The following is an 18,708-nucleotide window of genomic DNA, read 5'->3' as shown; positions in this document are numbered from 1 at the left end:
CTGTGTACTAGGCTAAGGATTTAGGTGTATGGACCGCGATTTCACCTTTACGCCTCTCATTGACTGCACTCCAGAGCCTGGAAATCTCTTGCTGCTATAAGACATTATTCTTGGCTTAAAGACCTCTAAGGTAACGCCAGTCATCGAATGGCTGACTGCAGGTGGAAAATCCGGATGGGATTTGAATCCTGGTTCTGCCGTTTGAAGATCGGCGCCGCTGTCGCCTATACCACCGTACCGCGACACTCATTCACTCACTCATGTTGACCTGCTCTTTTAAAGAGCACGACGTCGTGACATGGCCCGGTCAACAATCGATCTCCAGGAAACTCGATCCCTTGCTGCAGCTTCCCATCAATGTAGGCACCCGATCTCCGACAGGTCTCGCTTAAGCTGATCCAGCCAACGAACTCGCTGTGCTCTCCGACGCCTCGTGCCGAACTGGGGGTCGCTGACGAATACCTTCTTGGCGGGGCATGAGACCGGCATCCTCATAACATGCTCCAGCCATCGTATCCTGCCGGTCTTTGCCACCGTCTGGATGTCCAGTTCTCCATACAGCTCAGCAAGCTCGAGTTTCATCCTTCTTCTCCGCATTCCATGCTCCAACACTCCGCCAAAGTTGATCCGGAGGATGCGACGCTCAAACACGCCAAGAGCGTTTGCATCCTCCGCTCGGATGGTCCAAGACTCGTGGCCATATAAGACCAACAGGCGAACAAGTGTGCGATTTATCTCATATTTCGTGCGGTCTCGAAGTTTTCTGTACCTCGGCAGACGATGAAGACCGTAATAGGCACGATTCCCCTGCACAAAGCGTCTCCGGATTTCGCTACTGACATCGTTATCCGAAGTTACGACAGTCCCAAGATATCAGAACTCCTCTACCACCTCGAGGTTGTCGCCGGCAACTAACACGCTGCTTCCCACTCGGGCTCTATCACGATCAGAGCCTCCGGCAAGTAGGTATTTTGTCTTCGTCGCATTGATCATCAATCCAATTCTTGCTGCTTCACGTTTCAGTCGGGTGTACGCTTCACACACCTTCGCTGTCGCCTTGCAAACGATATCAATGCCATCCGCGACATTGACATTGGTATCGTAGGCCGCCTTGAAATCGATAAACAGGTGTTGCGTAGGGATCTGGCGCTCTCGGCACTTCTGGAGGATCTGCCGAAGAGTGAACATTTGGTCGGTGGTGGATTTGCCTCGAACAAACCCCGCTTGGTAGCTGCCGACGAAATTTGTAGCAAGGGGGGCAAGTCTACAGAAGAAGATCTGGGACAGGATCTTATAGGCGGCATTGAGGACTGAAATGGCACGATAGTTCGAGCATTCCAGTCTGTCGCCCTTTTTGTAGACTGTGTGAATGATACCGCCACTCTTTTTGTAGACTGGGTTTAAAAGCACTTTTCTGTTCGCTGGTCAGATCTTCGCTGGAATATTGCTCTGTAATCTGATGTCCCTTGGCTCTAGTCCATATTGATAGCATCGAGCGAGAGCAGAAGTCGTTCCTCCTCTACTGAAAGCTTAGTCCTCTTTCAACTCTTTGTCTCTTTCTGTACAATAACACTGGATAATTAGTTAAATGAAATGAAATTCATAACGTTCCATAATACGCAAAAAAATATCAATGGTTATGAACGAGCTTCAGGTCTGTGACCAAGCGATTTTGCCAATTCTAAAGTATTTTTTAATTATTTTTCACAGTATCTGATCAATTACTAAATTAAAATGTCTAGTTTTGACACAAAAAATTCATTTAAAATTTACCTTATAGCCACCAATAAAGAAGGAATTCATCACAAAATTATGCTTTTTCAATCCCTAAATAGGCATACCAGCAAGCAGGTTTGTCTTTGTTGAAATGCAAATTGAATTGCTTCAACATATTATGGTCTTGAATGTTGTGGCATAATGTCATTGTATGTGTCCCAATTATTTTTGCAATGAAATCCACTCTTTCCTGGAAATGTTGGTTATTTTCGTCACATTCGGCTCACTTGTGGTTTTTGTTCTTAAATAATGTGACACACAAATTTAATAATAAGTTCCTAATGAGCTGGATTAAACAAACTTTACTTCTGCAGGAAGTGTGCTGAGCTGAGTTCGGTCTAACTAAAGTTGAAACGTCTTACAACTTCACCATCTGCGCGGCTCGATTGTACAAAGATGCCGACACCGGTTAGGACAGAACCGATAACCAATCGTTCTCCCTTACGAAGAACTGGTCCTATTCCAGTTCAAGTAAATTCAGCTAAAGAGATGTCGAATGGTTTAAATAGTTCACAAAGAATTAATGGGAAATATTATTGCCAGTATCTTGACTATGAATTCAAATAGACTAACGGAGAGATGAATAATAAATTGCTTATTATTCTACTAACTTTTGGTAAAATATTCATGTTACACTCTTCCTGGCTGCTTGACTCTCAAAAAATTCAATATTCAATCTAAATAAGCGCAGTGCTAAGGACAATAAGATCCGAATGGAAAGCTTCTTATGTGGCTTTTCTTCATTTCCAGAAACAACAGCACCCCAAGTCACACTCTTCAAGATGCTTGCTTTATTCATTTACACATTTTGTTTATACTTTCGACGAGCTCGTTTGCAAGTGACTCAACGATTAACCATCGTTCATCCTTCGGCAGCGCCTTACAGCTTGTGGCTTACTTAAGGCTACGAAGCGTGCTTTAACAATGCAAACAGATGTGTAACCGTCGCAGCAAGCACAAGTACAAGCACTTTTACCTCAAGAGAGCAATATAATAAGCTTACCGGGCGGTTGATTTCGGGTATGCTTTGACGTAAAGCTGGCAAAATGAAGTATCGCCGGTTACCACAAGTCACCCTTCAAAGGGGAATACGATTTTGGCTTATGCCGAAGATGGAATGCTCACGCACGGCAAGATTAATTTCCCTTCGTTTGCCACCGTAGAGCTGTAATCAAGTTCACATAAACAAATGATAAACTGGTGCGTGCGGAAAAGAGTTGGACGAAACGAAAGTGTGCAGCCAAGTCCCAGGAAAGCGATAAATTTTGGTACACATGTGCGTGCGAGAGATGGACTCGTAGTGAAAGTTTCTAAGTTGACTTTCTCATGAAATCTTTATTTATAGCACTTTCTTGCATCATTGTCTTGGCGCCATAGAGAAAAGCTCTTTAATGTTATTGATTCAACTTCATGATCGGAGGCATCAGTTCTCTCTTCTGCAGCTATGAAGCGCGTCGTTTTAGTTGCCTTTAAACGTATCACCTTTGGCAGGCGCGCATCTGCTGATATCTGCTTTTCCATGCCGTCGATTGCTAAACTTCCTGTTTGGTTTGGTGATTGATGATCAGTTGTGTAACGCTGATGATACTCACCAAGGGAGAAGTTGCTTTGCCAAATTAAAGAGGAACGTTTTGGAAGCTCGCGTATGAAACTTTCCATGGTTGAAATTTTCTCTCGGAAGATACCATCAATTGCCAGATTTCCAACCACTCGAACATAGAGAAAAAGGAAACGATCATTGGATGGGGGGACCCGAACCAAACGATAATGGTGGATAATGTGCTCTATATTTGATAGAGGATAGCGCTAACGAAAAGAAAAAAAAAAGAAAGTCCTCTCAAGCTAGAATATGAAAATATCATCAAACACAATTTATTGCTTATGTTGTTATGCTTTACGGATCAACGCACGAATGAATGAAACTGCCTCTGAGTGTTTACTATACACTCGCATACAAATGCCTGACCGGCCGGCCGGCGTTTTCGAACGTAACGATTGGGAAAGCAAACCGGAACGTGCAAACCCGCCTGCTATACACAGCCTGCTACACTATTCCCAACACAGCGCACACACACACAAACACAGCACAGAACATCAAACGGGCAGGACCTTGACAGTCGGTACGCTAGGTCATGCGAGCAGCCTAACGTTACGTTATGCCAACAGGAAACGTACATACAGATATGGATGACTTCGTATGCAAAAACAGATGACCATTGGCTGCAGGTATTGGGCATTTGGGTTTCCTCATCGACCGGAAGAGGCCAGAGGGGTTTCGTTTCCTTCTTTTCCGGTTGATAGCTGATGTTGCTACTCAAATCAATTGGAAGATGATCTTGAGTTATCGCCAAATGGATGAATGATAAAGTATCGGTTCAATAAGCCAATGTTACGATGGACGTTTGTGGGAAAATAGAAAGATAATTTAAAGCATAAGCTGGTAAGATGTCGATGGTGAAATCGCATCGTTTGTTGATAGTAAGTGTTTTGAATGCTCATCATTTGGTTAAAGTTATGAAATGTTTATTATAAGGAAACGTAAGATTTGACAACTGAGAATTGTATTTGAATTTGTGTTGCTCTATGAACCATAAACAATTAATATTTATTTTTATTTATTTATAATTAATAATGACGGTCCAGTGCCGTATTGTCAACACCGCTTGTGTTGAGTAAATTTTATAATCATCTTGATAAAGCATTTCCTCCTTATTCTTTGCCTTATCCATAAACAATTAATATAAGTGTGTAGAAATAACAAAAAGACAATCGATGTCTGCGTAAAAGAGTAAATAATAAATGTGTGGATCAATGGTCGATCAATGGCTAATGGTTTAATCGATTTTATTTTCCCTTTTCTTGGCTTAACGATCTGTGTTAGTCACGTCATCCAATGGCTCACGAGACATATTGTATCGCCGACAAGATCACCACAGCTACTACGGCTTTGCGTCATCGGCTATTTGGATGCCGAGTAACGACGGAATCTTCAGTATGTCTAAAAGAACCCTGGAGTGAAGTTTTTACATTTTAGTGCTCGAGTCGCCGAGGACTTCTGGCACTGCTGTGGCCCAATGTTATACGAATCGATTTAATACATTTTGCCAATTTTGCGGTTTCTTATTCCTCTATTTATTTGTTATTTGTATTTGTTTATTTTAAGCTTTTATTTATTTATTAATTAACGCAATACAGATAGACACCGTATTGTCATTATTTATTTATTTATTTATTAATAAAAAAATGTTATTGGCGATACGGCGGAATGCCGTCTGTCAGGACAAAAACATAAAAATATTTTGTTATTTTATTTTGTTCTTAAAAGTTATCAACTTATCTCAAAATAAATCGACAAACGTTTGTACTTAGTAGAGGAACCAACATCAAATATCAAATTCTTAAAGCACGACATAATTGAGAATAAAACAGATAAATGAATCACAGAACCTGGTTAGAGACACGACACGATAAGATTGGTAGCAAATCTCTCTCTGACCTTTCTTCCAAACGTAATATTTAAAATAAATCTTCAAATAATTCAGTAGGAAAAGTCAGAAATGCTACGATAAACGATAAGTCATAATTAAAAGACCTGAGGAATTAAAATGTAAAGTGAAACAAGTCTCTTAATTATACTCTGAAATTACTTCAAACAGCTTTATATAGAAAAAAAATCAAACTGAGGCAACAATTGAAAAACTAGCTTCCATCATTTTATTATTACTAATCAATTATGCTAATATTCCTTCAAGATCCGCACGATTACAAGACTCCTAAAGCTCTTCCAACTTTGTCGTAGTCAACTCATTCGGCAACTGTCTCTACACACCAACACTAATCCTTGTCTTACACCCTTACTTAACGTGTATTTCAATAACCACCCGGTTGAACCTGAAATAGATCCTTAGAATTAAACTATTGTGTTTGGCCCTTTCATAGAATCTCTTCCCTAACAGTCTTACCAGCCTACAACATTATTTTCCCTTTTTTTCGCTTGCTCGTGTTAAGAATTTGAGACGAGATCAGACGACTAAATAATCCGCTTCTGCCTCGATGAAGGAGTGCGAGAGAAAAGCTCCCGGACTCAAACTTTTCCTATCTACTTTATGCAAATGGTGCGTATTTGACGTGGTGTCTGTAGTCTCGTTTCGCACGCTAGCCCGCAAAACACGACCACAAACACACACATCCCGTTTTCGGAGTATCCACTTATAGCGCGAAAGGAGGCACCGCATCGAAAGGAATGGGAAAGAAAATAGAATGTTGCATCATTTTGCGACAACGATACGGGCGGCTTTTTTCCTTTCAAAAATTTGCTCCACTCACTTCTACAAACGTGGGGCAACGTAAATGGAGGCTGGTAAACAGGCATCTTTCAGCCGGTATTATGTTTCCTTTCCGGCAATGCGAACCATGTTCAGAGCACTTGAAAGTGTAATGAAGTTAGCGCAAAAAAAAGCGATCGGCTGTTGTTTGGGCGTGTTGATACTGTTGACCATGTTTTATTGGATTCTTCAAATTGGGTGTTGGCTGTGGGAAAGTCTGGGGTTTTGAAATATTCATTCGATTCTGTGTTAAACTTTATACATTTTTAATGTAGATATTAATTTTTAATGTAGAATTTTGTTAGAAAATAATAAAAAGTAAATTGTAATTTTTCGATTCAATTTTACTTTGTGATTACTTTTTATTCATTGGCTCAAGTGGTTTCGATAATTATAAATGATTATAATGTGTTCTGTTTGGGGCGGCTCGGTGGTGTATGCGACAGCGGCGCCGGTGTTCAAACGGCAGGACCGGGGTTCGAATCCCATCCGGACCGTCCCCCCGTAGCGAGGACTGACTAACCATCTTCGAGGTATCGGCAATCTAGTAAAGGCATTTTCGATGGCCGGCATTCAATGGCTGGCATGACCTTAGAAGTCGTTAAGCCAAGAAGAGAATGTGTTCTGTCTATTTGGCATTAAGTGATTAATTTTCTTGCAACATGTATTTGGTCATTTTGTAAGAATAGCCCCAGACCCTGTAGTGTTTTTTAATATTATTATTAAAGGACAAACAGATAGAAAATTTCAAATCAACCCGTCTGTCCTCTTGGTTATGATAATTACCAACTTATAACAGCATTTCCTTCCAATATTGTAACTTTGCTCTACTAATTACTTCCTGTCTTCTGAAACGATGCAATGGTTTACAACTGATTGCTTGCAGAAAATTAAAAGATACAGTTACAAGTTTAGAGTCACTCCCTCAATGAAATCTGAATGCCATCAACAGGTGTATTTCTACTTTGCTCTGCTACAAACAAACCTTTCCCAGCTAGTCTCGTGTACCATAGTTGCTGATCAGTAAAACAAGAAATGGAAAAGAAAGAGCTAAACGCAATCAGCAATAAAAAAAAATCCCCAGTAATCGAATAAGTTTGTTAAGTGCAGCGAAGCGGAGGGAATAAAAAACTCAAAAAACTGTTAGCAAAGCCTGTTGGAGAGGGTTCCCATATTACACTACTATCTTATCATTGCTGCACAGTGTCGCGATACATTTATTGGAGAATCTGCAATTGACATGGCTTAAGAGGTATCGCAAGAGGGCCGCCTCTGCGTGTGCCCAACACGAGTGAGTGAGTAACGGGTACCGGGTAACGGAACACCACATCACAAAAAGCTTTTATCGAACGACAATCTGTTTATGATGACCGCTAGACATGGGTGTGTTTGTTTGTTGCCCGAAAGGAAACTTTTGCTTTTCTTAAGCTCGATGATGGTAGTACAATTTTTCGGGCGCATGTTAAGTGGTGAAGCTAAATTTTTGTAGGCTTTGAAATATTTTGCAGTTTTATGTTGTAAAACTAGAATACGTTGCAAGCGAGCTCGTCTCTAAGCTACCTAAATCAATTATGCTCCAAACCACTGAATGCTGAGTAGACTGTTATTCTACTGTCCGGTAGCTAGGATGAACCAGGACTGAATGGATAACCGGATGAGTGTGAGCAGGATTGACAGGTCCATAAATAAATTCAACCTCAATCGAATCAACAATAGAGCCGGGTAGATGAGATGCAGTGATTGTAATAATGCAACACACACGTGAAGCGAACCGAAAAGGTCCCATTGAAACAATGATTGGTTCTGGAACCATTTTGCTTTAGCTTTGTTATTTTTTCGTTGTTGTTTCCTGAGCTACTTTTTTCAACCGTCCGTAACCAATTTGGGTGGCATGGGTAGGCTGACAAAGTCAATCGAGTTTGTGGAATGAAGAAAAGGAAATCTCACACCATACTATGAAGCGTAGGCATGTCGAATATGGCTACCGATGGAAGCTTGTAAATCTCTAGACGCTGTTGTGAGAGTTGGCTAACCAAAAAGTTGTTCAAACGAAGTATGAGTATACAAGTTAGAATTTATTTATTTTTGTGATGTAAAGAGAAAGTAACGTAAGAGTATAATAAGAAAGGAAAAATAGTAATCAGCTCTTAATGACATAATTTTAACCAGAAATATTTTATTTATTTATAATTAATAATGACGGTCCAGTGCCGTATTGTGTTGCAGAAATATTTTAAATATTTTGAAAAGTTGATGGCTTATGCATCAGATACTAGGCGCCTCCATGACAGCACGTCGCGATGACTAAATGTAATAAATGTACCATTCTATTTTTTGTGACATTGAATTGAAAGACGCATTTTATGTTTTAAGAGACACAAAATCAAACGGAAACCCCCAATTCGAAACCGATTGGTTATAAAATAATTGAGGAAAAACAAAGCCTTGTGCGCTTTCAGGATATCACAGTTTTTGTTAATACCAAAACATAACGCCTTGGTGTAAGTTGTGTAAATCCTGTGTATTCAAAAATTCACTGCGGTTATCCGAAGCGTGATGAAGAAGAGCAATAACCCTTCCGCCGATCCGAACACGATCTCGTCCGACAGCGTATCCTTCGAATCACATCGGATTTGTCCTGATTTCACCGCTGTCGCCTTGGACTAATCTGCTCAGATGCGCTGTACGATGGCGTGGACCGTTGAGTTTGAGTATCCCCCTAACCAAATGCTAATGATTCTCCTCTGGAATTCTGGATATTTGCGACTGCCTGGATATTCGACCATATGAAATAAATTTGACCGCTCATCTAGCACACTTTTATTCCATTGATCTTGCGTTAAAGAGAGAACGCTTTTCCGCTTCATACCACAAAACATTCCTGTTTAAGAGTTTAGTTAAGTTGCTGAAACCATGGGAATATGGAACTTGCATTTTGGTCCGATGCTGAATGAATTCAATCTAAGTCTTGAGCCTATTAATATAGATTAAGTTTATCTCGAATGCTCTAATCGAAGTTCAATAAGTTTTGTTAAAATTATATGTTACACGCGTAGTCAACGTTGACTTTCATACGTGCATTCGCTTCGATCAACGGAAACAAATTCTTCACTACGGAAGTTGGACGTCTCAACAAGTATCATCCGTGCGTCAGAATCCAGCCCCAATGGAACGATCGCGTTAGTCATCGACCAACGGACAATCTTCTCCCCTACGGAAACAGATGCATTCCTAAGAGTTCGATTCTCCTCGCGATCGCGTTAGTCATCGACCAACGGACAATCTTCTCCCCTACGGAAACAGATGCATTCCTAAGAGTTCGATTCTCCTCTCGATCGCGTTAGTCATCGGCCAACGGACAATCTTCTCCCTTACGGAAACAGATGCATTCCTGAGAGTCCGATTCTCCTTCAACAGTTCAACGGAAGTTAACTCGCCTCTTCAGATTGGCGATCGTCCAGCAGCCCGTTCCCCACGTTAAGAATGTCTGATTATAATTTGTCCCTTCGCGATAGGTATAAAAGAACAGGGAACATAGAGCTCAGTGCCTCATTTTCGTTTCTAGTTGTGTCATAGATAGGAAGTGGGACCGCGTGGTGCCATTTGTATTAAATAAAAATATTTTTTTATTGTGAACTTGTGACCAACCACATAATTATATATTCATACCTTCCCTGGTGATTTTTCGCATCATCAAGAGAATCATTTCATCATAGCTTTCGTAACAACTAATTATCCGTAATATTTTTTTACTTATTTCTGAGCTTTGATGATGAAACAGACCGGTTCACAAGACAGGACTGTACGTCACATCCAGTTCAGATTATCTCCCTGTACGCAGCAATTACTATCCAGCTACGTGTAAACTGTCCGGCCAGGTCAGACCAAAGAAGCCGTTAGCGATCTTTGACGATCAATTGGTGCTCCGTCTGTCAAGCATAATGATTGAATAAGTATCTAAGAATGCGGTTTGCCATTCCATGAATACTATTGGTTGTTTTTCAGATGATTCAGATTCTGAATATATTTGATTGTAAGTATTATGGCTCGGTGCTGTAGTATCAGCTCTTCTTGTACTGATTTTGTAGAAATTTCTCAAGGAATGTATTCCTTGTTTTTTCCTTATCCCGGACATGGTCGAATCTTTACTCTAAAGACATGATACAAAACTAAGATACAATTAGATACATGCCTAGAGCACAGGATTGTCCAATAAAAACCCCAAATAAATCTTCTTATCAAGTTCCTTTTTTTTTTTAAATTATGCACCATTGTTTGTACAAATTTAATTTCAACAAATGTAAGACACCAAATGGTTAGATTAAAAAAGATTTTAAGATGAAGAAATTCATATAACCTTCAAAACGTCTATCGGTCTAGCTTTTACCGGTCTTCACTTGTGCTGTCACCGAAACAGACGTGTTTGTGTCAACGATATTCACCAGAAGAAACTCATTTAAATGTACATCCTGCGAAGGTCATGCTGTGTGATGAGTATCCGTCCATCCGATCCCGAAACATGGCCATTCTCATTAGCAACTTAAATCATTCCACCTGCCCACGAGTGTGCTGCTGTGAGCGATGATTCGATTCGACAGCTTATGCTAATCCAATTAGAAATTAGAAAGCTGTTCTCGTGCTGCTGGCTCATGCACTTCCACACAAACACCTTGCGCCTGTAAACTGAACATGCTCGATATCGTACCGTCCGTCTTGGTGGACTCTCTTCTTTAGCAATTATTTCTTCATCATGCGTCACTCGGATGCTTAATCGAACGGAAAGAAGTATTCATTATTATCGTCCATGTTTCTTACGCACACTATAATCACAAAACCATTGACGTATCCCGGTACAAAAGGTACAAAACACAACACAACAACATTCTCAACAGTTTCATCAGCGGCACCAGTTTGTTGAAGTGTTTTTGATTTAATTGAACCAATTAATGGATACGTACGGCATGTGCTGCAAACTAATGAGTGTGTACAATTTTCCTGCACCTTCCCGGGTGAGCGAATCGGGAAAGCCACCATTAGATGAGACCTATATCACGCGTAGTCGAACGAAAAAGTTGTCTGCTTTGATGGTGAATATTCATGCTTTATGGGAAGAAAACATCAAACAGGCTGAGGTCTGAGGTTGAAGCATTATATTAGAATGTCGTTATCGAATGCAAATCGGTGGTTTTCACATGGTTTAGCTCATTGAAGTGAAACGTGAATAGCGTATCCATAGAGGCCGCTGCATATATTGATCGTACTAGATACCACATAGTTGGATAGTCAGTGATTTGAGCCCCGATCCTGCCATGTGATGACAGGCTCCGGAGTCGCATCTACCACCGAACCAGCATTACTAAAAGAGCGCATTATCAAAAGAAGCTTTATTTGGATAATTGCTGTTCTATAAGCATTTTATGAAACTTCAAGCTACAATTACGGGAAGTACGTAAGCATCCTTGTTCCTCTTATTATAAAAAGACAATCAAAAGCCCCAAGTGTACTAGGACAATTGTTTGCTATTAAACTTTGACTAGAATTTTGAACCATTACAACAGAATCAAATACAATTCCCTCATTTTCCCGTGTACAGAGCTTTTAATTCTAATAAAAGCCATAAGCTTTTAAAAGCAATTAAAACTTTACGTGCATGGTCCTTCCGCTGTCAATTGTTTATCATGGCTTTGGAACGTAATGCTATGCTACGCCAAATGGTCTCCGTACTTGAAGGCAACCGGTGCAATCTTTACGTAATGGTTCATAAGGATCCTGCAGAACATCCAGCGTCCGTTCATAACATTATAACATCTATGACAACCTACTCCGGTTGTCCTAATTACCCAACGGCACAAATAAACAAACCTATTTTACTGTGAATCTGGTTCAAGCAAACAGCACAGCGATTGCAAGTTTCGGGCCCGAAAGCATGTGACAGCAACCATCTGCGTCTGGCCGAACCGTCCGCCAGGGTGGAAGCTGGTGAAGCGAGAAATCGAATCGAACTTGAATGCTGCCATTAGTCAACAAGATAAACGACATGGATTCTGTCAACTGGTACCGTGCGGTGGTCCGTCCTCTAAATTTCAGCCCCGTACTGGCCGTGAGCGAATTGAGAGAGGATATGGAACGGTGTAAGGAAATAACGACACGAAACCAGATATCCCGGATGTTCGCAGCCGGAAATAGACATTCCCATACATCTGCCGGATATATTCCGGCACTATCGGTGGGTAGGAAGATGATTGCCTTGACAAGATTGTTACCGAATTCTTCCCCATCCCTAACTTCCCGACCCAGTTGATGATATTGTCTTGCTAGGGGCGAGAATTCCGGGAAGATGTAAGCGTCACGCTTTTCGCCAGGAACTCCACACCGTCGAACACTCAACAGGTTGGTTGTGGTTGAAGGCGTGCTGGCCTGGATTGACCGAACATCCCATTAGGGGAATAATAATTGAGAACGAGGACGTGTGCTACGGCACGCTGACGTGTTTACTCTGGGTGACCTTCTTTTCGGTGGTGAGCGTGATCTTACGGATGCTCGTATTAAAAACCCAATTTCGAGATAGGAATAAGACAAATTAATTTTCAAACTGAATAAAACTAGTTTCTAATAGTGTCGTTTTAGTCCACTTCATGCTACGGGCATAGTCACCCTACCCTAAAGAACGTTCTTTCGTGCGAATTCCTTTTCCGTCAAGCGCTGAATGTTGGATGATGGGGAATATCTCCCATGAACAGCTGCTCGTTATTCTTCGCTCGCTTGTCGCATCCTTACGATGCGCGTAATTAAATCGTTAATCCCTCGGGAAGCAGAGCGGATGACGGTTTACGGGTGCAATTCCAGGAAAAACAGCCCGAAATGTTCATTCCGTCTTGCAAACGCATCCCAACAAAACAAGCTTTGATAGTGCAGAGAGTGTCAAGTGGCGTACGGTGTACTGGCTAAGTATGATGCCCGTCCAAACGGGAACGTGCACCCGAAGGGTCGGGTAAGAGAAGGATTAAACCACCACATGGTCCCTTTTTCGGAGGGGAATGTTTTGATGGAACTGAACGCTTAATCCTGTTTCCTTCGAGTAGACTCGTTGGAAGATGATTTGTCGGTAAGGAATGCATCATATTCACATGAAGTGTTGGCTGTAGACACTAGAGTTACAGTACGATGAAGTAGTGGCAAGAATTTGCACAAATTGTGACGAAGAATATGTGTGCGCGTAATATGTTTGTTGGAGCAAATGAACATGCTCAATATGGAAAGAAATTTCAGCGATAAGCAACTGAAATTTTAAGGTTAAAATAAATCACTGCAGCAAGCACTAACTACAAGCACGAGGCAAGTTTTGTCGATTTGTCGATTTTTATAGACGGTTAAAGCTTTGAACAAAAACAAATTAAAAGAGCTACAAAAGAATTCAACTTAACGAGAAGGTGATCTGGATAAGTATTTGATTTAAGAAAAATGCAGTAATGAATAATTTGCATTTAATAACTTCAGTAATAACTTGTTACTGATTTAGAAACGAGACAAAAAATTAAAAAATATGAAGTATGATTTATGAACAATTGATAAGGTTCTTCTTCTTGGCCTGCCCTAGAATTGTGCACGTCACGTAAACATGGCCATGTCGCCAATTTGTTTCGTGAAAAATCGGTCTAGGGCTGCAGTCCTCCATCCACGGCTGCATCCGATCTCCGACAGGTTAGACTCCACTTGATCCAGCCAACGAGCTCGCTGTGCTCCTCTACGCCTCGTGCCGAACGAGCAACTGACAAGCACCTTCTTGGTGAAGTATGAGTCCGGGATCCTCATCACGTGCTCCAGCCAACGTATTCTACCGGCTTTGACTACCGTCAGGATATCAGCACCGCCAAACAGCTCAGCCCGCTCGTGGTTCATTCTCCTTCACCACACGCCCTGCTCGCATACATCGTCAAAGATAGTCCTTAGTACCTGTCGTTCGAAAATGGCGATTGCATTGGCGTGCGGTAAACCGTGCATTTCATGTTTTGTTGGAGTCTTTTGGATCGCTGGAGTTTGTGGAGTCCGTAGTAGACACGATTCCCCTGAACAATGCGCCTTCGAATTTCGTTGCTTACGTTGTTGTCCGAAGTTACGATCGTACCAAGGTAGCAGAACTCCTCTACCACCTCGAGATCGTCGCCGTCAACTGTTACTCTGCTTCCGAGTCGGGCTCTATCACGGTCGAAGTCTCCGGCAAGCAGGAATTTTGTCTTCGTCGCATCGATCCTCAATCCAATATTGGCGTCGCGTTTCAGTCGGTTAAGAATGATTAGGTTAAGATCTCTCAACAAACATTTATGAGTGAAAAAATAATAGCTTCTGTAGTGTTACAGCTGTGGGGCGGCCTGGTGGTGTAGGCGACAACGGCGCCGGTCTTCAAACGGCATCACCGGGGTTCAAATCCCATCCGGACCGTCCCCCCGTAGCGAGGACTGACTAACCAACTACGTAGTATCTATCGGCAGTCTAGTAAGCCATTTCGATTGCCGGCATGACCTTAGAGGTCGTTAAGCCAAGAAGAAGAAGAAGAAGTGTTACAGTTAAAATGAAAGGCGTCGTCAGGATAATAAGTTTCTTTCGATTTCTTATTTATCTATCAATCTAGCTCACCATTTTTCTACGGGTTTTTGTATGTTTGAAGAGAAATAGTTATATATGGTATCTTTTAGGATTTTTATTAATTTATATCTGTTGTTTAACACATTGGCAGTTATTCAACTTCAACCTTTAAAAATAAAATATCTTATAATCCTGGCTAACAACTATGAGATCATGCATAAATCATATGACAAAAATAAAAATAACGATCCTTTCCTATCAAAAGAATACAAAGCAAACACATGCACGGCTTGAAAGGTAAACAATTCCCAACTTCGACCACACAACGACGCTTGTCAACTGCACAAGTACACTATTATAAACGCATAATCTGCATTCGTGCACAATATATGGGATTAGTTTTCATATTCATCTCCACCATAACGATAGCATAATGGCAACATTATCCATTGTTAAACATGACCTTCACTGTTGTCCATTCGTCCTGCGCGAGCAAATTCCTTTTGTGTGAACCGATCCCCATTATTTCCAGCGCCCCACCACGCCCCCCTCCTTTCGTAACGCCTGCCCGCACTATTGTGGCGAATGTTTTCGCTCGAAAGCTTCCATTCAAGTAACGATCGAGAAAAGAAATCGTGCTGCATTGTTGGTCACCGGGTTCAGGCTCTTGGGTGCCCGGTACCTTGGCCATATAAGTTGTTTTTTTTTTGTTCGACACAGTTCGACCGACGCAAAGGTCCAAGTGAGGTGGATAGATTGAGCGCCGGGTCTATGTGTAGGCACCCAACAATAATAAGGGTACACTCTCGACGTTAACAAAGCATTCCATTACCGAGAGACTTCCTGTTTTGCTTGTTGACGTTATTTTGTAGTTCGCAGTAGTTAGTTTTGAAGTATATGGGTGAGAACTGATGGCGCTGTGGTAATTTGAATGCATGTCAGATTTGCTCCATGTGCTGCTCTTATAACACACTTGAAACGCGCGACCATCGCAGTTTGGCTCCCTCGAACGGACAATCCTGACAACCTGAGCTGTTGAAAAAACAAACTCGAGTGCCTGCCGGCGACCTGGGACACATAAGGTTTTAAATAAAGGTAATACTCCCCCGTCCTGCGCTGGCTAAAACATGTATGCAAAGCCTTACATTACTTATTCCATCCCTCATCCGCTTCATTCGACTGCCGGGTGTTCCGTATGATCCGGATGTGTGCTGAGTGTCCTTTTGCGGGTGGATGTAGCTCTTTTTTCGTGTCCACTTTCTGGGGCTTGTGTGCAATTTAAGCTTTCCGAGAATCCGCACACCATGTGTCATCCGACCGAAATCACGAGGGACTCACTCCCGCTCCTGCACTAGCTCCTAACGTACCTCACTCTCGCGAGTGGCACAGTTTCGGCGGACGGATAATAATTACCGCTAGGAAACACTCGGCAACCCCCAGTCCCGGACATCCCGGATTATGGTGGCCACTTAGCGCGACCGTTTCGGGAACGGGCGGTCCCGGATGTGTCTCCTAATCCCATTGCTATTGACCTACGACGGGTGGAGGATGGCAAAATGTAGGTTGCCGTAAAATCAAGTTTGCCTCGTCCCAAGCGCTAAAGAAGGCTAGCCGACGCAACCTTGCCCGCAGTTCTCTCTCCCTTCCGTCGCATTCTATTCGCAAGAAGGGTGACAACGTGATGCAGGATAAAATTTACTGTCCTTGGTTCGGTTTTCGCGCGGAATCTGTGCCAATGGTCGGTTTCTTTGCAAAAAGGCAACAAACAAGAAAACAGAATGCTCGCTTGGATCCCCAATGAGGTCAGCAAAATGTGTTCCCGGTCCTCCTTTTTTGCTAAAATTGGGTAGCGATGAAGCAGAAGAAAACCTTCTTGCTCCGTTTGAAGAAACGATCAGCGAAAATCTAATGATTGATTGATTTTTGCTGCTATTTTCTTTCCTTCTCCAAGGCGATTGGCGTGAAGCGCAAGCGATGGGAAAGGCAAATTTTCCTTACCTTGCTGTTCTATTCTTTTACTCCAAAACGGGAGCACACTGTTATACGTTTTGCCGGTACGGTTTGATTCAATTTTATCTCCTATCTCTTTAATGGCGTACCGTTTAAGCGCCCACTAGTGGGAGGATTTTACTCACTCGCTTCTGTTCCAGTGCTAAAAACAGAGGAATTTCCATTTGGGTAAACTGGTTACAATAGGTCTTAATCAGCGGTAATTAATGACGAATTAAAATGATTCATTCACAACAGCAAATGGTTCCGGCATAAAGGTGTGTTAACGCCTAAAGGTAGGCTATTTGGTGTCGTCATTGTTCGCATAGAAGCAGCTTGTTGAAGCTTTAACGTTTAACGTTTGTGAGATTTTTTTTTACCTTAAAGAGTGTAGTTCCCCACCAAAGCCATCAAGATGCAACAAATTCTGGTTGCTTTAACGCCATGCTTTTATGGCTTCATGTATGTTTACTTTCTTCGCAGCTGTCCACAATGGCTATATCTACAAATGATTTTCATCCAGCAAAAATTCCCAATAATTCCCCCATCGTTAAGCTTGCATGCAGGGTCGAGACGGTTAAAAATAGAAACGAAACAATCTGCATCGTTTGAGGGATCTTAAAAAATTTGTATCATTTTCTACACATACTTGCTTCTTCCTTCTTTCTTTATACTCCAGAGACTTTGAACTTTATGATAAAAATGATATGTTCCTGCGAACTTGCTGTTTGATCTTCGCTCCTTTCTAAATAATGCAAATACATCAAAAGGAAATCCCTCATAGTCCTGTTTTTGGGAATAATTCTTTTTCCAGCAAAAGTAAGAGTAATTTGTTTCTCCGTCTCCATAGATTTGTGTCACTTTTGTTATTACTTCAGTCACTATTGTGCGATGCGTAGCATCTATCTGATTGTAAAGACGTTCCAGAACATCATCTCCAATTTTTCTACTCAATACGATAATTCAACTACCAGCAAAACCATAACCAAAAGCACCCATTTGTCTTCTTCATCGAACTTCATCCGATGTTAGTCGGTTGCGTGATCAAATGCTATTAGGAGGCAATTAGGACGCTGATAGCTATTAATAAACGCGTCAACCGAATGGCAGCTCGGTTCATCGCTGTCGTCGTCCGTTTAGGGTTTTTGTTTTCGCACAACAATCTCTTCTGCCGGTCGACTGTAACCATGGCAAGGCAAGAACTTCATCGATCTGGTTTCAGCCGACGGTGACCGTTCGCGTCATCGATTAGGAGTGATTTATTCGCACAAGCTGGACGCAGCTTATCGGACAGTGAGTTAAGCGGAGGAGCGCTTTTTTAATGTTGTGTGGTAGTAAAGCTGTGTCATTCGAATTGAAAGCGTAAAATTGTTTATAGCGCTTTGGAAGGGACGATGAATCATTTCGGTTAAGAAGGTAAAGAATTGCAACTTAATATTTTTCAAGAATTATTGCACCCGGTCTTTGAGTCTTTAACGCCTACGGAAAATCAGCTTCTTTCAAAACATTAGCTAGTAATAATAAAACCGTGTACTCACCAGTGTGTAGATGACGCTTGCAAAGCTTCCCCGGCGAACGCTACGCCACAAGCAACAGGAATGCAGGATGGCCATCCTATAGTATTTACACCGTACGGTCAAGTATTCAACAGATTTTTTGGTTGCTCGATGGACCTTCTTCGCCTTACGTCCTCACACTTATAAGACACACACATACACACACACACAGTCAACAGCACACACCCAACCGAAACCGAACACTCAATCTAAAGCTGTTTACTTAAAAGCACCATCAATAGAAGTTTAGTTTTGTGTACCACTCGGTGTTGTTGGTTTTGTTGGTAGTCCTGTTCTTCCAACTTCAACTTTTCTTCGGGAGGATTTTTCGTTTTGTTTCGCCTTAGCAACGATAAGATTAAATTTCCTTGTGCGTTTGATGCGATACACATATACACACGCGGTGGCTCCTCAGGTGTGCGATTGACCTTTCAAACAGCAGCGCTGAACGGCTGACGATGTTGGTGGTGAAAGTTAAA

The 18,708-nt window shown here is 41.8% G+C and overlaps 1 protein-coding gene across 1 annotated transcript in view; it reads right to left on the bottom strand.

Annotated features, from left to right (window-relative positions):
• The window catches only part of LOC126562597 (uncharacterized), a 36,981-nt gene extending 18,681 nt beyond the window's left edge, over window positions 1-18,300 (bottom strand). Inside the window, exon 1 of the mRNA XM_050219144.1 lies at window positions 18,212-18,300. Within this exon, the coding sequence (XP_050075101.1) occupies window positions 18,212-18,286 (75 nt within the window). The 5' untranslated portion in view covers window positions 18,287-18,300. The remainder of the gene's footprint in view (window positions 1-18,211) is intronic.
• Between the last annotated feature and the right edge of the window lie 408 nt (window positions 18,301-18,708).

The sequence above is a fragment of the Anopheles maculipalpis genome, chromosome 3RL (genome assembly GCF_943734695.1).
Source record: "Anopheles maculipalpis chromosome 3RL, idAnoMacuDA_375_x, whole genome shotgun sequence".
Lineage (NCBI taxonomy): Eukaryota > Metazoa > Arthropoda > Insecta > Diptera > Culicidae > Anopheles > Anopheles maculipalpis.
This window is presented reverse-complemented; position numbering and strand designations above follow the sequence as displayed.